The sequence below is a fragment of the Rhinoraja longicauda genome, chromosome 14 (assembly GCF_053455715.1).
Source record: "Rhinoraja longicauda isolate Sanriku21f chromosome 14, sRhiLon1.1, whole genome shotgun sequence".
Lineage (NCBI taxonomy): Eukaryota > Metazoa > Chordata > Chondrichthyes > Rajiformes > Arhynchobatidae > Rhinoraja > Rhinoraja longicauda.
The window spans coordinates 47,716,642-47,739,199 of NC_135966.1; the positions used below are offsets into that span (position 1 = coordinate 47,716,642).

A 22,558-nucleotide genomic window follows, 5' to 3' on the forward strand; every position below is an offset into this window, starting at 1 on the left:
ATATAAATGTATATATATATATATATATATATATATATCAAGTCTATAAGGCAAACTTTTGCCTTTTCACTCAGAGAGTGGTGGTAATAAAGTCATTGACAGCATTTAGGAATTGTTTAGATGAGCGCTTGAATCAGTTGGGAATTGAAGGCCATGCACCAAGTGCTGGAAGATGGAATTAATTTGGATGGGTGTCCACTGATCGGTGAGAATGTAATGAGCTACATTTGACTCCCTAATTGCCTATCATATCATATCATATCATATATATACAGCCGGAAACAGGCCTTTTCGGCCTAATACTCTCTAGTTACAGGGAAGATGCCAGAGGACTGGAAAATGGTAAATGCAACACCCCAGTGCAAAAACAAATGCAGGGATAGACATGCAACCCCTTTAACACAGTTGTGGGGAAGCTTGTAAAACAATGATCATGGAAAACATTCATGGGCATTTGGAGAGTTTTGAGCTGATAAAGGAGACCCAGCACAGATTAGTTCAAAGCTTCAAAAGACTAAAGAAATTTAGCATGTCTCAAATGACTTCTACCGATTTCTATAGATGCACCATAGATAGTATCCTATCGGGATGCAACACTGGTCAATTTGGCAACTGGTCTGCCCTAGACTGCAAAACATTTCAGAGAGTTGTGTGCACAGCCGGATTTGTTAAACAACCCAGCCTACAATAGGCTTCAATTATAACAGATCGCAGATCCACACTGAAATCTTTGACAATCACAGGAAAGATGTGGCGGCTTTGGAGAGGGTGCAGAGGAGGTTTTCCAGAATGCTGCCTGGATTAGAGGGTTTCAGCTACAGGGAGAGGTTGGATAGGCTTGGATTGTTTTCTCTGGAACATTGGAAGTTGAGGGGGAACTTGATCGAAGTATATAAAATTATGAGGCATAGAGAGGATAGACAGAACATTTTTCTCAGGGTGGAAATATCCAACACTAGGGGCATAACTGTAAGGTCGGAGGGGAAAATATAATGGAGATGTGCAGAACTAGTTTTTTACACAGAAGAGTGATGGGTCTGAAACACATTGCCAAGGGTATGGGTGGAGGTAGATATGATAATGGCATTTAAGAAGCTTTTGGATAAGCACATGGAAGTGCAGGAAATAAAGGGGTATGAATCATGGACAAGCAGATGAGATCAGTTTAATTTGACATCATGTTTGGCACTAACATTATAGGCTGAAGGGCCCGTTTCTGTGCTGGCTGTTCCATGTAATACATTTGTATAATTAAAACCAGTTCAGCCATTAACCACCACAGTGATTACAATTATTGTTTTCAAAATGCTTCCAAATATCGCAGACCAATAATGAAAAATTCTGACTACATTTTTCCATGCTTCCCATCTTTGTGTTTTCACGCATCCTCTATCTGACATCACATATCTTAGCGGTTTCCTATGGACACTGGACCTTTCCTTTCCTCTGCTGAAGCTGGGAAGTCATATTTTTCTGACTTTCCATCTCTGTCAGGTTTCCACAATACACCCATTACAGTCTTCTGCCTTTCTCCTCACAATGGGTTACACTTTAATAAGTGGGCTATCCTATGAGAGAATTCAACTGAAACGGGCATGGCATGTTGAGAATTTGACTTGTAAAGCATATGAGACTCTAGGATTCACAGATTCTTAAATAGACACATAGAGAACTAAAGCAGAAGATAGACAAAACATGCTAGAGTAACTCAGCGGGACAGGCGGCATATCTGGAGAGAAGGAATGGTTGATGTTTTGGGTCTCGGTCCCGCCGACCAACGAGCCTTTGGGCGAGTCCCAACGAGCCTTCGGGCGAGTCCCAACGAGCCTTCAGGCGGGTTCCCAGTCCTGCCATCTGACGAGACTTCGGGCAAGATCCTGTCAACTGTCAAGTCGCAAAGCAGCTCGGGGAAAGGCCTTGTGATGTATAGGCCATGCCATGACATTCACCAACCAATTGCCAGCTACAGTTTATGTGGCACCTACTAAATTATGGTTCAAGCTCAGAAGAGTCAATAACTAAGTAATGTCATCTCACAAAGAGCCAGTGACGCCCAGATTTTGCCTAAGCTCTGAGGCAAACCGTAGGACGACAGACAGTTCATCCTTGCACAAGAGATAGCAATTTAAAGTTTATAAATATAGCTGATTTGCCTTGATTTGGGAAATATCATAGTTTCATATTGGACTGTCACTGCTTATTTCAGGCTGGGCTGCTCCCACTTAAGCTTACCTTCCCCTCTTTAAAGATCTGCATCATGGGTAGCACATTGGGACAGTATTTAGCACAGATGCCACACAGCTCCAGCAAAAATGATTACATCCTGATGTTGGGCGCTCCTGTTGTGAAGCCAATAGAAATTCTATGAGTGCTTCAGTTTCCTCACCCATCCAAAGACAAGCTGTTAGAATAGGTCAATTGCCTCCACTAAACTAACCTAGTGTAGGTTGGTGACAGGAGAATACAGGGAGTTGATGAGTTTATGAAAAATAATAGATTGCAGGAAAATTGGGGGGAGGGGGGCAGATGTGGGAATGCTTTGAGAGCTGGCTAGGTATGAGGAAGAGCTAGACTCAATGAGCCGAATGGCAGTGCTAAACTCTATGCTTCTCGCTGACAGTTTCCTTGCTGGATTCCCAACCCACCAAGCACTTGGGTACATATGGTTGTCAATCTTTATCTGTAGCTTGCCCCATTGAAACATCGTGGTCATCTGCGGAAGAAACCAAGTGTTATTTTGCACTCTAATGAACTGGCATCTACACTGTTCTTTTCCCACTTCTCCGGGTGGCCATTCGTGCTGCAGCATCTCACTAAATGCATTCCTCCTCCTGTGTTGTCCTCTAAACTAAGACTGCAGCAGTATCAGAACTATTGATTGGGAATGTGAAATCAATGTAGTTGCACTTGTCTCTGCACTGCCTTCCTGTTTTCCCACCATTCCATGGACAGGTTGCAGTTTGGGGCATCTAAGATGGAAAAAGGAGCATGGTTTGCGGTGAAATTGCAAGGAGGAAGAAATGCATGCGTACATCGTATGTAGTTTGTAAATTAGGAAAGAGTTAGGTATGAGTGAGCAAAATGCTGGGAAAAAGATTATGAAGGAGGGTGTTATTACATTGAATGTTTCTACCCGCTCAACAGTCTTTCCAATAGCTAATACCATCTCTTTCAAGGAATTAGAAACTGCATTTGCCCCACGTCCCCTCTGATTAGTTTCCGATTGTCTATTAGCTATTTCTGTAAAAGAGAGAGAGAATTGTGTCAGCAAACATTGCAAGTTATTATAGTCATGATAAATATCTCGTAATGAATTCCGTCACTGGATTCCAGCCAATAATGAATAGATAAATATAACCTTTAGATTGTGCCTTATAAACAATGGTTCCCTTCCCAATTTTCCTGTCTCTTTTTATCTAATTCCTGTAAGGATCCAGATGGATGGACTGGCTACAGTTATCTTGTCCAAACATATAATCATCAACTATAACTCTAATTGTTAAAGAATGAACAATGTTTTATTGTTGGAACACTGGATTCAAAATCCAGATTAATGTTATCTTTTTCCCACTGTCTAAACAGATGCTGTAATTTCTAACAAGATAGTGATGAAAACCAGTAAAAGCACTGATTTAAATATATTTTTTCAAGATTGAGACTGATTATGATCAATATTCTTGCGTAAACATGATTGTGTATCTATTCTACTTATTCCTGCAAATAATATTCTTTGGAAAGATAAGATTCTTCAAACATCTTCTTCAATCGGAAAATGGAACGAAAAATCAAGAACCAGAGGACTTAGGTTTAAGGTGAGAGGGGAAAGATTTAATAGGAACCTGAGCAGCAACTTTTTTTTTAACACAAAGCATGGTAGGTATATGGAATGGGCTGCCAGAGGAGTTGGTGAGGCAGGTACTATTACAAAGTTTGAGAAACATTTGGACAGGTACATGAATATTAAAAAATATATTGTTGCATTATATTTTCTGTAGTATCTATTGGGATATTTATCCTTAGATACAGTGTATCTATTGGGATATTTACCCTTAGATACAGTGTATCTATTGGGATATTTACCCTTAGATACAGTGTATCTATTGGGATATTTACCCTTAGATACAGTGTATCTATTGGGATATTTACCTTTCCTTGCCACTCCATTTCAGTGTCATTGTTTCAAATCTTGGAGCTAAATTTAATTTCAATTTAGCAGCTTAAATCTGTGGAACCTTTCACAGTGCTTTTAATATATTGCAGCACTCTGAAGATACTATTTCATTCAATCTTCTTTACCATTACACATTCACCTGATTGTCCTTATTTTGTTCTGATTTTAGAAATCAATGATATGCCACCTTCCAAGGACAGAAGCGGGCACATAAAACGCCCAATGAATGCGTTCATGGTTTGGGCACGGATTCATAGACCATCATTAGCCAAGGCGAACCCCAATGCTAATAACGCTGAAATTAGTGTCCAACTTGGCCTGGAGTGGAATAAACTGACTGAAGAACAGAAGAAACCTTATTATGATGAGGCACAAAAGATAAAAGAGAAACACAGGGAAGAATTTCCTGGTAAGTTCAATGCTATTCAGGATGATAATCAATTTTCCTCAATATCAAGGAGCAAAACCGGAAGCAGAGCTCCAGGAGTGTTCATCATTAAAAAAAAAAAGGTTCTTCCAGTGTCTGGATAAAGTACAGTTGGAAATGCATTCCTTTCTTTCCTAATGAAAATTTCTGTTTGATGAAGAATCGCCACATTGGTTCTGAATACTCCAATAATGTACAAAATGCCATACCACCTGGAAATTTCCGTGTATGGTTTTTATTGTATGATGTGACTTAAAATAGTTTTAAAATCTAACAATGATTTCTCTTCTCTTGTTCACACCATTGCCCCCACTGTCTCCCAGAATTTCTCCTCTGCCCTTCCTATTTCTCATCTCCACCTTCATGCTCAGTCACGTCATCCCAGGGCATTTTGTCACCTTTCACATGGAAGAATTCAACACAGCACTATTTTTCGCGACTCCTCCGTGATTTCTTGGTCTGCCGCACAGTTCCGGACAATCAAAAAATTCCGCCCAACTAAATATTAGCAAGACTGAAGAAAGTCTTTATCACAAAATCTATTCTCTAGTTACTGACACCATCCCTTGCACTGGCAGAAGTCGGAATCTGAACAACATGGTTCATACGTGTGATGTCGTGCCTAATCATAGTTATTTGTGCTGTATTTAAGAATGCCCTAACCAACTCTATACCATGGTTGCACCAAGCCATGATCTGGCAGACCATCTCTGATTTTATCATGTCTGGCTGTCTGCCGTCCATTGCCTCCAGCCTTGTCGTTCCCCCAGTCCCGCAGGACCCATTTTTATCTTCTCCCCAAAATCCTTAAGAAAAACTGCCCGAGCAGACCCATTGTTTCCACCTGCTCCTGCCCCACTGAAATTATTTCTACATTCCTCCATTCCATTCTACCTCCCCTGGTCCAATCCCTTCCCACCTATGTCCAAGACACCTCACACACCCTTCAACTCTTCAATGACTTTCGGTTTCCAGGCCTCCATTCCCTCATCATGACTATGGACATTCAGTTGCTCTAAGCTTCAATCCCCCACCCGGAAGGCCTTAAAGCCCTCCATTTCTTCTTTGACCACAGACCCACCAATATCCTTCTATAAGCACTCTCCTCTGTCTAGTGGAGCTGGTCCCCACCCTTAACAATGTTTCCTTCAAAGCCTCCCACTTCCTTCAAGTCAAAGATGCAGCCATTGGCACTCACATGGGTCCCAGCTATGCCTGCCTTTTTGTTGGGTACGTCGAACAATCCCTATTCCAGGCGTTCACTGGCCCTGTCCCCGAACTCTATCTCTGCTACATTGACAACTGTGTCAGGGCTACCTCCTGCACCCCTTGCAAACTCATGGACTTTATTAACTTCACTACTAATTTCCACCCCGCACCCAAATTCACCTGGACCATCTTCCTCACCTCCCTCCCCTTTCTTGAACTTATCGTCTCCATCACAGGAGATAGACGACCAACTGACATCTATTACAAACCTACTGCTATCTCAACTACATTTCTTCCCAGAAGTACGGGGAACTGATTTTGGATGATCAGCCACGATCATATTGAATGATGGTGCTGGCTCGGAGGGCTGAGGGAGGAATGGCCTACTCCTGCACCTATTTTATATGTTTCTATGTTTCCTACCCTACCTCCTGCAAAGACTCTATCCCCTTCTCCTAATTCCTCCGTCTCCACCACATCTGCTCCCAAGATGAGGTGTTCCGTACCAGGACATCAAAGATGCCCTCATTCTTTAGGGAATGGGGGTTCCCCTCTTCTATCATAGATGAGGCCCTCACAAGTGTCTCCTCTGTATCCCGTAGTTCTGCTCTTGCTTCCCCTCCCCCCAGTTGCAACAAGGACAGAGTTCCACTAGTTCTCACCTTTTACCCCATCAGCCATCGCATACAACATATCGTCCTCCAACATTTTCACCTCCTCCAACAGGGTTCCAACCACCAGTCACATCTTCCCGTCTCCAACCCTTTCAGCTTTCCTCAGAGACTATTCCCTCCGCAACTCCACGGTTCAATCATCCCTCCCACTGAAACCGCTCCCCCCACCAGGAACGTCCTCCTGCAACCGCAGAAGATGCAACACTTGTCCTTATTTCTCCTCTCCCTACTCCATCCAGGGACCCCCAACAGTCCTTTCAGGTGAGGCAGAGGTTAACTTGAACCTCCTCCAACCTCATCTACTGTATCCGGTGTTCTCAATGTGGGCTGCTGTATATCGGTGAGACAAGCACAGACTGGGCGATCGTTTTGCTGAATACTTACACTTAGTCTACGTGTCCCTACGTGATCTTCTGGTTACCAAACATTTTAACTCCCCTTCCCATTCCCATACTGACCTTTCAGTCCTGGGCCTCCTCCACTGTCAGAGTGCGGTCACATGCAAATTGGAGGAACAGCACCTCATATTTTGCTTGGGCAACTTACAACTTAGCAGTATGAATATTGATTTCTCTAATTTCAAGTCCGCCCCTCCCTCCCCAATCCTAGTCATCCTACTAATTCCACTGTCCCTGTATCCTTTTGTTATCACCTCTTCTCCAGCCAATAATGAGCCATTATGGACACCACCCTTCCTTGGTCATCTGTTGTTGGCCCTGATTTGTTCAGGCCTTTTCCTTCCTCCCTCTCCCACCCCCCCCCACCCCCCCCCCCCCCCCCCCCCCCCCGCAACCTCCCATCCCTACTTTCAGTGAGTCAGGCAGCATCTCTGGAGAAAAAGGATGAACAGGATGGGTGACATTTCGGGTTAGGTTCCTACCCAAAACGAAACATCACCTGTTCCTTTTCTCCAGAGATGTTGCCCCCTGAGTTTTGTGAGACACTCTGTTTCCATCTTCTCTGTAACAAGGTTGACTGCCCATGCCTCTTGTTACCTCTAGATTTCAACGCTGCACTCTCTGCTGGGTTTCCACTTTGTAAATCCTTAAACTGGAGGTTCACCAAAAATCTGATGTCCATTTTCTAACTCGTACCAAGACTAGTTCACCCTTCACCTTAGTGCATTCTGTGGCTGTGCAGGCTCCTATTCATGCAACACCTTAGTTTTAAAATTCTTATCCTTATCTTCAATTCCCTGTATGGGTTATTCTAATTTTATCTGTGAATCTGTGAATGACACTTCTCCACTGTTACCAGCCATATCTTCTGCCATTTACGTCATAATTCTAAAATTCCTTGTCTGTGTCTCCTGCCTCTTCATCCCCCTGCCTCTTTTAAGGCACTCGTCTCTTTAGAACCAAGCTTTTGAACATCTCGCCTCCTTATGTGGCTAGGCATCAATTCTTATGAGATAATACTCATAGCTACTTTAGTGATGCATTAAAGTTGCCAGTAAAAGATAGCTATTTGTAACTTATCCATCCCCAAATCAAGATTTTCCCACTCAAGTTAGCAGTTCAATGTTCAGGTAGCAGTGCCAAGTTCAGTCACTTTGGGACACTTTCCTGCATTGTGGATGCGCTATGAATGCAAGTAACTCTTACATTCCATGCAGATGAGTCAATAAAGTGAGATTTTCCCAAAGATATTAAAAATATATAATCGGAATATGTTAGACAGTTTCTCTTAAACGCTAAGCTTGAAAGTTCCAGAATGGAACAGATTCATCTTAGTTGACAGCATTGTGCTTGATCAACCTGGCTAATTTTACACTGTAAAAAAACCCACAGAATGCTGGAGTAACTCACTGAGTCAGGCAGCATCTCTGGAAAACATGGATAGGTGACGTTTCAGGTCGAGAAAGATCCTGACCCGAAACATCACCTATCCGTGTTCTCCAGAGATTTTTGCTTGACTTGCTGAGTCATTCCAGCACTTTGTGTCTTTTTTTGTAAATCAGCATCTGCAGTTCTTTTTATCCACACCTCACATTACACAATACTCATTTCATACATTATTCCCATAGCCGCACTTTCTAGCTGCAGCCGAACATATTCAGTCTTCTTCAAGACCTCAGCTCTCCTGCAGCGGATAAAAACTATCGTCATTTGATAGCCCACCTATGCTTTTATATATAGTTACCGATCACAGAAATTTATAACAGTTGAAATAGATTCAAATAACTAAAAAATGAAGAATTAATATATTGATCAAAAACATATTTATATTCAGAAAAATTAATTAAAATTACAAGGACTAGACAATTATCTACTCATTTCAATGGGATCACACCACATGGATCACCTAGCCTTGCCATAAATCTGAGAAACCAGATGCAAAGTGCATTTAGCAACTTCTAGCTCACACCTAAGCTCCCATTTTGAGTGTATAGGATAATGCGGTGCATCTTTATCTGATTCATTAATGAAGATTTACTTTTGGTTGGTTCAATTTTTATGTTATTGGGTGGGATTGTGCTGCTCCCCTGCTGGTGATCCCATAGAGAACCACCAGATGGCACAACTGAGCAGGTGAGTCCTCTTCTGAATTCTCCGACAGAGCATTACATACATTGCCAGTCGGTGTTCTCTCTGGAACCAGCAACAGAAGAGCAGCCTCAGAACATCAAAAATATTAAAAAGAAATGTTGTATAAAGAAATGTAATATAAAAAATATTAAAAAGAAATGTTGCCAATATGTAAACTAAACCAAATATTCACCGAATAAGAGTGAGACACACCTTGCTCGTACCAGATGACTGCGTCAGTCAGTTCCAAACTTTATTTCTACAGCCAACTCACACGATTGAGGGTTCTTGTGACAGTTTTCCAAGCACATTATACATTTCCACCACTCTCTTAGGTTGGCTTTTAATTTTACCTACTTTCAGTGGTGAAAAGAATTTTATTTAGCATTTAAGTAAGTGGATATTTAATACTGGATCGGCGCTTACAGTGTTAATTTGGTTCCATAGGTTGGGTGTACCAGCCACGACCAGGGAAAAAAAAACGATTTGCATTGGGTGTCCCTTCAAATGTCTTTCCTGGCAGTCAAAATATTGTTTCTACAACTCCAGCAACAATTTATCCCTATCGACCAGCGACCTACTCAGTAGTTATTCCAAATTTACAGACAAATGTCAACCGTTCGTCAGTTATTGGTAAGTTGTGAAATTTATGATATAGTGTCAGGTAGTGTAGTGTCACAGATCTAGTGTATTATAGCTCTATAGAGTTTAATGATTCCAGAGCAGCAAAGGGCATTCTAAACATAATGGAGCAAGTTCAAAGTAAAAGATCAACACTTTATGTTACATAGTGTCTTCCACACACTTTCATAAGCTCAAAACCAAGTTTACACTATCAATGCGTGGGGACCCCAATAAATTCATAGTTGAGGAGGATACAGAGACATTCACAAGAAACAGAGACAAGAATGCAATATGAGTTGCCAAAATTGGCATGTAAAGAAAATGAATCTTTTCTGCCAGGCTGTTCTCAAGCCACCAAGCTATCGCTGGAATTCCAGTTCCAGGCAAAATTAATCTGCATTTCTGTGGCTGATGTAAACATTTTCAACTAGCATTACACCCACTCCCCGCCCCTCCCTCTGTAAGCCTAAATCAAAATTCCCCACTCCAGCCTCAAACCTGCACACCTCTGCTCCCAGCTTCCTGTCTAACCTACCAATTCTCTGCTTCTCTCCCATCCCCCGTTCAACAGAATCACTCGGTAAATGTGAGGAAAGATCACGTCCATTCTTTCCCCACATGCTACCTAAACCGCTGAGTTTGTGCAACACTTCGTGTTGTGCTCAATAGAATCACCACTAATTAACCAACAGCCACCATTATCTCACCACTCAATCTCCGAAGGACAAAATAATCATTTTCTATGGATGAGAAATAGCCCAGAAATACCACTTTGTCCCTTCTCCATTCTTCTACATTTGACAACCTTTCCCACTTTTTCCCTGTATCTCCTTTTCCACCCACATCTTTTCTCAGTTTTCCTCCCCTTTTTCCATTTTCTTCTCTGTCACTTTCCACTTTGCACCTTGCTCTCTCGCCTCTCTCTCCTCTCCCTTTTTCATGTTGGTCCCGTTTCCACTCCCTTACTTCCCACTGCGTATAAATTTAAATTTGTTTTGCACAATGGGTCTTTTATGATGATCTCCCAATTACTACTATTAACACAGAAATCTTGAATAAATGGGACCAATTTCAACCCTTTTGGGCCCCTTGTTCGCCAGTTCACCAAGGGCAGGCAGCACAATGGTGCACCTAATAGAGGTGACTCAAAATTCCATGAACTGAGTTCCATCCTGACTCCAGTGTTTTATGTGTGGAGTTTGCACATTCTACCAGTTACCACATGGGGTTCTACAAGGTGCTTTAGTTTCCTCCCACATCTCAAAGGTGTGCAGGTTGGTATAATTAATAGGCACTTTTTTTGGTGATTGGTAGAATCTGGGAAGAATTAATATAATAATAATAGATCCCTTTATTTGTCCCACACCGGGGAAATTTACAAATGGATGAAAATGTGGGGAGAATGAAACGGATCCCTGATAGCTGGCAGATTGGCTGAAGAGCCTGTTTCTGTGCTGTATGACTAGGTCTTTATGTGTCGAAATAATGAAGTAGAAATGTAAACATTCATAAGATGAAGCACCATGGGGACCAATCTCAATCTGCCCCAGTGCGGTTCCCACAATTTTGCAATCTCTGTGAACAGTGCATTTATGTAGCCTCATCCACAAACCTTTTGCTTGAGCACACAGTAATCGAAAGTAACTTCAGAAGTCCTGTGCACCAGCTGAGACTCACAAACGTCAGACTGCACCTCGGAAAGGAGAGGTGACTACTGACTGCAAGTGCTGCTGGTTGTCAATGTGCAGCCAACTGTTGACATGGTCTAGGGATCTCGCATCGCCATTTAATTCTCCTCAGTTGGGGTCTCCAGAATCAGTGTCATGTGATGCAGCAAGGATTGAGGTGGAACAGGAAGAACGTGTTCATCTCTTTTCACGTGAGGAGAGATGGGAACATAGTGATCATTGTAACGCCCAATCTTATTGCTCTTGTCCGAACATTAATTATTTTCAGCTGTATGGATTAGTTACTCTAGAGGATTAATGTAGCAATCATATCTACTGGTCATTCTTTCTACAGTCTAAACACAACCACTCTTCTCCCCCATTCTCATCTCAATCCAACAAATAAATCAAACATTGAACAATAGACAATAGACAATAGGTGCAGGAGGAGGCCATTCGGCCCTTCAAGCCAGCACCGCCATTCAATGTGATCATGGCTGAACATCCCAATATTTTGTCTGTTTCAAATGATGTGAGTTAGAAAGATTGGGTACATGCACTATTCACTTATTCTACCTGTCTACTAACCAAACCACCCCCTTATCTGTATCCACCTATCACTTGCCAGACAAGTCAATACCATAGTGCGAAGGTCTAATGCATCACCTCTGAATACCGAATTGTTGTCCAGATATGTGTTGAGTTCGAGACATAAGAACTGCAGATGCTAGAATCTTGAGCAAAGCACAAAAGTGCTGGAGGAACTCTGGGTCAGGCAGTATCTGTGGAGAGAATGGACAGACAATGTTGTGGGTCCAAACCCTTCTTCACACTGATTGGAGTAGGGAGGAGAAAGCTAGAAAAGAGAGATGAGGGTAGGCCAAAGCCTGGCAAGTGATAGTGGATGCAGGTGAGGGAGGGTCTGATTAGCAGATAGGTGGAATAAGTGACAGGATATTGATGAGGAAAGACATGTGGCTGCAGTAGCGAACGCGGGTCAGAACAAGGTGGGCAAGTAGAGAGTGGAAGGATTCACAGAGGGGATGCAGTGAGAGTGGGTCTCACAGAACACCGGTAGGAGAGAGGAGGAGAACTTCTTCAAAGTAAGATAGACACAAAATGCTGGAGTAACTCTGAATCGGGACAGGCAGAATCCCTGGATAGAAGAAACGGGTGACGTTTCGGGCCGAGACCCTTCTTTCAGATCTGAAGAAGGGTCTCGACCCAAAATGTCACCCATTCCTTCTATCCAGAGATGCTGCCTGTCCCGCTGAGTTACTCCTGTATTTTGTGTAAACCAGCATCTGCAGTTCCTTCCTACACGTTCTTCAAAGTACGCATACTTTGAGGAGATTTTGCACAGGAGCAATAAAATTGAGTCTCCTCCATTTCTCTTAATAGGATTTATGTGAGACCCTCTTTCACTGCTCCCTCTCTGTGATTCCTGTTGTACATACATGTTCCAACCAGGACTTGCTGCTAAAGCCATGTGTCTTTCCTCGACCTCCAGCCAGATTTTTGTTCTGAGTGCTGTCTATGTGCCTATGATGCTGCTTCAAACAAGAAAGCACAACAAAGGCAACAACTGAAAGGAAGATGTAGGAAAACCTTATTAGCCATTCTTCCCTTGTAACTGTGTCAAAGGTGCCTTGTATTAAATCCGATCTCTCGGGTGGGGAATCTGCTTTGCACTATGCGCAACTGCAGAGCTCACTCAAAGCTCCAGGCACTTATTGTTTCAATGGCTGCAGTAGCAAGTTGGCTGCAGGTGTGCCCTGTCCTCTTTCAATTCCTTGCTGCTAATCCTCATCAAATCAGTTGTGGGTTGCAGGCCAGTGGCAGTATTGTTCACCAAAACAGCACTCCTGTCATTTAGGAATGGCGCAGTAATTATCTCTTCCTGGAGCAACAAGCAGAACAACAAAAGGGATATCAGAAGAGTTTGAAGAAAGGTTTCAACCCGAAACGTCACCCATTCCTTCTCTCCAGAGATGCTGTCTGTCCCACTGAGTTTCTCCAGCATTTTGTGTCTTATTTTCGGTGGAATCTGAAAAAGGGTCACAACCTGAAATGTCACTCATTGCTTCTCTCCAGAGGTGCTGCCTGTCCCGCTGAGTTACTCCAGCATTTTGTGTCTATCTTCAGTGTAAACCAGCCTCTGCAGTTCTTTCCTACACAATCAGAATTGTTGGTACAAAGTGGTGGGGAAGGAAGGGAACATGACAAGGGGTATGTTTTCTGGGGAAGAGAGGTAGATTGCTGCCAAAAATGGGCTGCCAAAAAAGATGATAATTTGAAAGATTGTCCCCTGGTTATGAAGTAGAACAAGGTGAAATAGCTCATCATATGTGAAAACCTGCGCTTGGAGTCCTTTATTCAAATGGAGTAAGTAGAGCCTATGGAAGAATTAGGAAATGGATGAGTTGACTTGCTCAGTGTTGCAAGCACAGCAAAGCTTCCTTTTGTCTGCCAATGTGCTGTGCATACTCTAGACTGATGTGCATATCCTGATTGGTATCCCATCTGGTTGCATTATGGCCTGGTATATGGTAATTCAGACACATAGGAATGCAAGAGGCAGCAAAGCGTGGTGGACTCAGCCTAGTCGATCACCGGTGCAACCCTCCATGAAAGCATCGACATGTGACATCTATCATAAGGGGTTCCCAACGTCTGGGGCCTGCCTTCTTCCTGTCACCATTGGGTAGGAGATAGAAGAACAAGTGGGGTCCCTGGATGGGAGTGAGATGAGGTGTAGGGATAAGTATTACATCTCCTACAGTTGCAGGTGTAAGTGCCTGGGGAGGGATATTGGGTGAGATGTGATGAGTGATCTAAGGAGTTGCATCGGGAGTGGTCTCTATGGAAAACGGAAATGGACGGAGCCAGAAAGATGTGACTTGTAGTGGTATCACTTTGAAGGTGGCAGAAATGTCAGAGAATGATGTGTTGCATGCTGAGGCTGGTGGGTTGAAAGGTGAGAGCCAGAGGAAGAATATCCTTGTTACATCTGGGGTGAAGTGGAGCAAGAGCAGAACTGTGGGACACAGAGGAGACCTGGGTGAGTGCTCCATTCACAATAGCAGGGGGTGGGGGGGGATCCTTCACTTGACTTGATATATGTAAGTTTGCATCACAATAGATGTTTATTGTCCGAACCTGATGGACTTCAATAGAACAGTCAAGTCCCCAGCACCCAATGTTTTGATTAGTTTAGTTTATTGTCATGTGCCCTGAGGTACAGTGGAAAGCTTTTTGGTGCATGCTATCCAATCCAGTCAGCGGAAAGATTATACATGATTACAATCAAGCCATCCATAGTGTACAGATACAGGATAAAGGGAATAATATTTAGTGCAGGATAACGGCCAGTAAAATCCAATTAAAGATAGTCCGGGGATGACTCAACAAGTCTATGTTGGTCGATAATGTTTCACATGGTCTCATTTCAATGTTCTTCATGAATTCCATCAGCAAAATCATTTATTCATTTTCCCCTTACGGTTACTTGGCCCCCTTAAATCTTTTATAATATTCACAGAAACTGCACATTATCATATTTTGTCATATGTTTTTCTTAACCATTTTACATAATAGAGTCACTGGATGGACCAACAGTTGTTAGCCATCTCTTTAAAAACCTTGAAAAGGTGTTGGTGAGCTGCAACCTTAAACAAGTGCAGCCGTTTTGGTGAAAGTAGTTCCACTGTATTCTTGGAAGGAGAACTCTGGGGTTTAGACCCAGCGATGATGAAAGAGAGGGAGGATATTACCAAATCAGAATCATGTATGATTTAGCTTTTCTTACATCCTTGCTTACATCTGCCCATCAAACCCTTCCATAATCTGCAGGATCTCAATTAGTCTATTCATTTGAGAAACATTCCTCAGAATATTCAATCTTTCCTGAAATAGTCCCTGTTGCTGCTATCATTTTTCCATGAGGAAAATGTTTCCAAAAAGCTTTATAATCCAATTATATTGATGAGTGATATAATTATGTGGTGAAAGCTGTAATGTTTCAAAGAATGCTATGCTATACAGAAAGATAATGCAATTATGTTAATATGAACCGTAAATATTTGTAACTGTGTCCACATTATTAAACTAGTTATAAAAAATGTAAATATCACATTGTATCTATTGTGCTCTGCAGAGCAGTGATAATGAATCTTGTCAAAATGGGAACAAAAGAAGTATGGATTTGCAATAATTATGAAACAATTTAAGGGCACATGTGTAGTCCTGTACGTATATCTTGTTTTATATTTATTTCTATTTGGAATCTGACAGGGCTAACATTTATTGTACTACTAATTTATGAATTCATTTTCGTTGAACGTTAATATTTATGAATTATTGTTCCAAGCCACCTTCTTAAATCTAATGAATGTATTTCTATAGTTCTGTTTGGCAAGCAAGTTACAGGATTTAGACAAAGTAACAATGAAGGAAAAGATACACACAAAATGCTGGAGTAACTCAGCAGGACAGGCAGCATCTCTGGAGAGAAGGAATGGGTCGAGACCCTTCATAGTATATATTTCCAAGTCAGGATGATTATGTGACGGATGCTGAAAGAGGTGGTATCCTCGCGCCTGAAACACTCCTTCCTGGTGGCAGACATTGCGAGTTTGAAAGATGTTGTCAGAGTCGGCAAGTCAGGAGATTGGCAATGTCAGGGGTAGGCACTCAGTCAATTGCCTAGCATTCTCTAGCATTTTCATGGCATTACTGGTGCTATTCAGCCCAATGTCTGAATGTGGTCTAGGTCATGCTCCATGCAAGTGTGGCCTGCTTCATGTGTCGAGGAGCTATAAATGTTGAACATTGTGCAAACTCCAGCAGACATCCCCATTTCTGACCTAATGATAAAGAATGGTTGGGTCTTGAAGAACTCCTGCAGTGATATCCTGAGAATGGGGTGACAGATTTCCAATAATCATACTTATCTCTTTGAGATATGGCACAATACCACTGGAGTCCATTTACATCAATATGGACTCCAGTGGACCCCCTTGATGTCCATTTACATCAATATTACCAGGGCTCCTTGATCCCACACTCTGTCAAATGATGCCCTTGATGTCAAGGCCAGTCACTCTCACCTCATCTTTGGAATTCAGCTTCGTGGTTCATGACTAATGTTGTTACTTCTTTGAGGTTTGGTATTGTGAATAGGTGTACAAATTGCTCGAAGGCACTGTCAGTCACATTTTCCGTCATCCCGCTAATGGTGGGGAGTAGACAGATAGCTAGATTACATATTCACCAACCAATACAGTCATGAGCTCATCCCGGGTGTACACTGGTGAGAATAAAGTTAAGTAGTCCACATGTTGCCTCACTCACTTTCTGCCACATATCCAATAAGGCAGCTGCTTCCTTTGTGCATCTCAGCTAGCAGTGAATTTGGAGTCCATACTGAAGATTCCCAGGGCTATTCCCTCCAACTTGTATACCTTTCTGTCACTCCCTCTGATGGAATGTGCACAGGAGAGACAGTATCCAGGGACAGCAATGTTGATACCACCAGAATCAGGAACAACTTCTTCTCCTCGGTTATCAGGTTTCTGAACGGTTCTTCCATTAGCCGGGGTACTGTCCCGATTTTCCAACCTTGCGAGCATTGGATATTTTCTCTGGAAATGTTATGCAACAATGCTGAGAAACTATTCTGCATTCTAGCGGGTTTTTTCTCTTTGCTCTACCTGGTGTATTTATATTTGGCTGGAGTGTATTTATGTACAGTGTTGCCTGATTTGTTTGGATAGCACACAGACGTCGATATACATGAAAATAATAAACCAAGACCTATTCAATTCTTAAGGTATCATTCAGTGAATGTGACTTGCCTGCATGCCAGCTTTCCACTCTTCGACACCAAGCTCCCAGTGTTTGCGAGAATGACTTCGCAAAATTGACTTGGACAAGAGAGACTTTACGACATCTGAATTTACCTTTTCTGTTCCAATCAAAGATACTAGAGGAACAAGATGGACCACTGTTGAAATCGCCTATGCTGAAGTGTAGTACGCAAAGGAGCCATTTTAGTAGGCAAAACCCGCCGTTCGCTATGCCTCTCGCAGTGTAATCAGTGTTTTGGGGGAACAGTATGTGTGATGATACCATTAAAATGCAGAATATATCTCATCTATCAATTCACAGATTTTTGTTTTTCTTTTTAAATGTTGCTGCAAGTTTCTGCCTACTAAAATGGCACCATGGCATACTACGGTTTTTAGTGTCGAGTGGTCTATCTTGCTCCTCTAGTATATTTGGTTCCAATCCACTGTGGGTTGCTTGGTTATTTGAGAGTTAACCAAATTGTTGAGTCTGGAGTCACATAAAGGCCAGGGTGGGTCGGGATGGTAGGGCAATATTAAACATGACGGGCTTTGTGCCAAACCAGTAGTTTTGTGCTCATCATTACTAATCACACTTTAAAAAAAAATCCAAACTAGCCACTGAATCTAAATCAAGAGTTCCATTGTTGGAATTTGAGCTCTTGTCTTTAGTTTCATACCACAGCACCACCACCACATGCGCTTGACATTCTTCTTCAACAGTGGTCATAGTTAAATTCCTGCATTAACTGAAAATCAAAACATTCAGCTGCTGCAGATCTGAAATAAAAACAGGAAATGCTGGAAACACTCAGCGGGCCAGACAACATATGCAGAAGGAGAAACAAAGAAATATTTCAGAATCAAGAATTTTTGTCAGAGTACACCCTGCATATACACCGATCAGCCGAAACATTATGACCTGATGAGGCAAAACGTTATGACCACCTGCCCGATATGCTGTTGGTCCTCCGTGTGCAGCCCCATACGCAGCAGGGTGCGATTCACTGTATATTGTGACACATTCCTCCCGCGACCACCATTAACATTTTCTGTGACTTGTGCCACAGTAGACCTTCTGTCGTTGCCCTCGCGCGTCAATGAGCCTTGGGCGCCCAACATCCTGTTGCCGGTTTGTGGTTTGTCCCTCCTCGGACCACTGTCGGTAGGTACTCACCACTGCTGACCGGGAGCACCCCACAAGCCTTGTCGTTTCCGAGATGCTCTGTCCCAGTCGTCTGGCCATAACAATTTGGCCCTTGTCAAAGTCGCTCAGGTCTTTACTTCTGCCCATTTCTCCTGAATCCAACACATCAACTTCAAGAACTGACTGTTCACTTGCTGCCTAATATATCCCACCCCTTGACAGGTGCCGTTGTAACAAGATAATCAATGTTATTCATTTTGCCTGTCAACGGTCATACTGTTTTGGCTGATCGGTGTATATAGCAATTCATTATTTAAGGCAAATGTAGTTTGAAAGCATTGCACTTCCGAAAGGCTGTTTGAAATTTCAAGAAAGCAGGAGCAGTGATGAATTGAAAAATCACAAATTGTAGAATTCAAAAATGAAATTATGAAAATGTTTGCATTTCACTGTAGATCAGACAGCATCCTAAAGTGAAAGGCTGAATAAATAGTATTTTTAAATCCTCCATTATAAGCAGCACATTGAAGCCTCTCACTGAGCCAATACACTGGATTGTGTTCAAATATACTAACTTTACCTGTTGTGAAGCTGTTTTACCAGCCTCTGTATCTGTGATTTGGTGGGATATTTACTTTTGTCACATTTAGGGATTATGTGGATATTCATGTAAATGGACCTCAATGGGGAAAACTGTATATACATGAGGATGTAAATAAAGCTCTGAAATGGGTGAGAAAGTGGAAGTATTTATGAGGGGGCCAGTGAGATAAACATAAGTATGTGTTTTTATTGAGATGCATATGTAGATACAATGGTATTAATTAATATAATAACAGTAACATTTAGGCATTGTACACTAAATAGTAAATGTTGTGAATCTTTCATTAGAGTATAATGAAGTGTCAGCTTTACACTGTTCATTAGCTACTAATTCATTAGCAACTAATTCATGGTGATTCATTAGTTGCTCTGTCGCTGTCTGCTGCAGTGATCCGATTGAATGTTGCATAGTTTTTTGATTTACCAATGTTGCATTGTGATGTTCTTTGACAAAACAAGGTTAGGTTAGTTCCTTTCAATAAAAACCTAACTTTTATAAGGGATTTCGGCCAGCATGCCGGCTGATCAGTGGAGGTTATCCATAAATTCAAATTGATAATGTAACTTGTAATGGAATAAAAGTAAAAGTTGCCTCAAGTTCCAACTTCACTAGCCTATTAAGCAAAAACCAGTTTGGGTGAATGAGTGAATGAAGTAGAATGGTATTGAAAAGCATAAGTATTCAAGTCAAGAAATGCTAAGTGTTTTATATTTTTTCTTATAAATGCTGTTTCAAAAGAATGTTTGTTTGTTAATATTTAGAATTGAATGAATCTTAATAACGCCTTGTCCTATAATGGTGATAACCTGGTTTTCCAGCAGGTCAGAGCCAGACTTTACGCATGCCAGTTACTCAAGGTCCTCGTCCAAATTCAATTATACTTTATCCACAAACAAATCCCGTCCAGGTTGGTCTGCCTACTCAAAATATTTCCAGCCACACCGCTGTGCCAGTTACCTGTCCTCCAGGACACAGTAGGAATGAGGTGCATCACGAGGTCCCGGGTCCCAGTGCAGTATCAAATTGTGCAGAGCAAAGGATACCTACAATGTCAGTGGATGTTGGCAAACGAAATTCTTCCAGCGAAATGAACAACACCCATAACAGAGGTGCAATGCCTGAAGTCCAACCACAAAAGGAGATCCCCACAGTGCCCAACTGCCCCAGAAATGCACCATCAATACCTTCAGCAACTCTTCCCCACCCACATGCCTACCAGCATCCACCGATGGGACATGCTGCTAATCTGTTTGGAGCTGCTGCCCGATTTCCATTTCACCACCCTTATTTCTTGCCTGGACCACCCTACTTTCCTTCAAGGTACGTGGGATTAGATTGGAAGCTTCATTATCTTTGTACTTAGAATATGATTTGCAAACATTTTGCATTGTAGAAGCTTGAAACGTTTGTTTTACTTTGTTGTCAGAAATAACCAAGTGTGCCAAGAGTGTCAAATTGTTTTTTAAAAAATAGAGATATTGCCGGAAATAACCAGTCAGACAGGATCTGTGGAGAGGGAAACAGTTAACCCTGTTTCTATTTTTTGCAAATGTTTTTTTGAGAGTCATACAGCACTGAAACAACACTTTGGCTCACTCAATCATGTTAACTGTTGCCTAACCAAGCCTGTCCTGCTTGCCTGCATCTGGCTCATATCCTTCCAAACCTTTCTTATAGTGTCTGTTAAATGTCCTAATTGTACCCACCTGTACCACTTCCTCTGGCTGCTCATTCCATTTATGCCTCCTTCTCCGTGAAAAATCTGCCTCTCGGGTCCCTTTCAAAACTTTCTTTCCATTCTCACATTAAACCTGTGTTCTCTAATTTTTGACTCACCTTCACTGGGGCAATGATTGCGGCGCTCTGTCTTATCTATGCCCCTAATGATTTTATAAACTTCCATAAAGTCATCCCTGGAGCCACCTATGCTCCAGGGGGGAAAAAAGAGCCAACCTTTCCAGTCTCTCCTTATTACTCAAATCCACCAGACCTGGTAACATCTTGTAAATCCTTTTTGCTCCCTTTACAGTTTAATAACACTTCATAGCAATCCAACCAGAACTGGACCTAGTATTCCAAATGTGGCCTTGCCAATGTCTTGTACAGCTGTAACATGACATCCTAACTCCAGTACTCAATACCCTGAGCAATGAAGGCAAGGATGCTGAACACCTTCCTCACCACCTGCTTTGCTATCTTCATGGAACTATGTATCTGCACTCCGTGGTCTGTCGGTTCCAGAACACTCCTCGAGCCGTACCATTTACTGCATAAATTCTGCCCTAGTTCGTCCACCAAAAAATAACACCTTGCGTATTATGTGAATTAAACTCCATCTGCCATTCCTCACCCTATTGGCCCAGTTGATCAAGATCCCATTGTAATTATAGATAATTATTAATTTAGGCTCATCCGCAAACTTACTAACTGTGCCACCTTGCCACCTACATTTAGTATAAACAATGAACATCAGTAGACCCAGTATCGAACCTTGTGGTACGCCATTTGTCACAGGCCTCCAATCTGAAAAACAACTGCTAACTTTGTATCCAATTGGCCAGCTCACCCTGGGTCTATCCTTCCAGACCAGCCGAACTGCAAAGCTTTGCTGAAGGTCCATGTAGACAACAACTACTGCATTGCTCTCATCATCCTTCTTGGTCTAACAAATCAAATTTGGTGGGGGGTGGGGTGAGATGGGAGACACAATTTTCCATGCACAAAGCCATGCTGACGACTTCCTAATCAGTTGTTGTCTTTTCAAATGCATGTAGATCCTGTCTCTCAGAATCCCCATCAATAATTTAACCACCACTGATGTTAAGCTCACCAATCTGTGGTTACCATGCTTTTCCTTGCAGCCTTTGTTAAATAAAGGTGTGGCATTAGCTACCCTTCAATCTTCTGGCATCTCACCCATGACTATCAATCAAACAGATATTTCTGCTACTGGCCTTGCAATTTCTTCCCTAGCTTCCTATGATGTCCTAGGCTACATTTGATTGGGTCCCAAAGTTTTATCCAGCTTAATGTGTTTAAGACTTCCTACACTTTCTCTAATGCAATTTGGGCTCACTATTGCCTTGCCTGAGATCCCCTGCATCCATATATTTCTCCACAGTAAATGTAGACAAAAAATATTAATATAACTCCTCAGTCATCTGTTGTGCCTCCACACATAATCAATCTTGTTGCCCTCTATTCTGTCCTTAATTTACTCTTTTGCCCCGAATCTAATAACATGAGTTCAGTATAGCACCTCGTGATGATGATCACAAGCACCTAGCTCATCAGTGTCAAACTGGGTTGGTTACTACAAGCGGTCACAGAGTCTCGACCCGAAACGTCACCCATTCCTTCTTTCCAGAGATGCTGCCTGTCCCGCTGAGTTACTCCAGCATTTTGTGTCTACCTTCACAAATGGATCAAGTATTTTTGGGTAAGATGGGAGGGTAAAGTAAAAGGGGATGAGGTTAGTCAAACATTGCTTTACTTCACTATTGAGGTAAGGTATCCCAGAAAGCTCCTCAAATTAGGTTATTTGGGTAGAGATTTGAAAGAAAAAGGGTTGGAAGGAACTTCAGATGCTGATTTGCACCAAAAAGACACAAAATGCTGGAGTAACTCTGCAGGACATGCTGCATCTCTGGATAGAAGGAAT

The 22,558-nt window shown here is 42.1% G+C and overlaps 1 protein-coding gene across 2 annotated transcripts in view; it reads left to right on the forward strand.

Moving 5' to 3' along the window:
* The window catches only part of LOC144599952 (transcription factor SOX-30-like), a 62,645-nt gene that overhangs the window by 35,811 nt on the left and 4,276 nt on the right, over window positions 1-22,558 (forward strand). Inside the window, exons 3-5 of one of the 2 annotated variants that reach the window (XM_078411231.1) lie at window positions 4,341-4,580; window positions 9,457-9,642; window positions 19,716-20,217. In XM_078411231.1, coding sequence (XP_078267357.1) covers window positions 4,341-4,580; window positions 9,457-9,642; window positions 19,716-20,217 — 928 coding nt within the window. The remainder of the gene's footprint in view (window positions 1-4,340; window positions 4,581-9,456; window positions 9,643-19,715; window positions 20,218-22,558) is intronic. The other variant, XM_078411232.1, reaches the window with a different exon arrangement.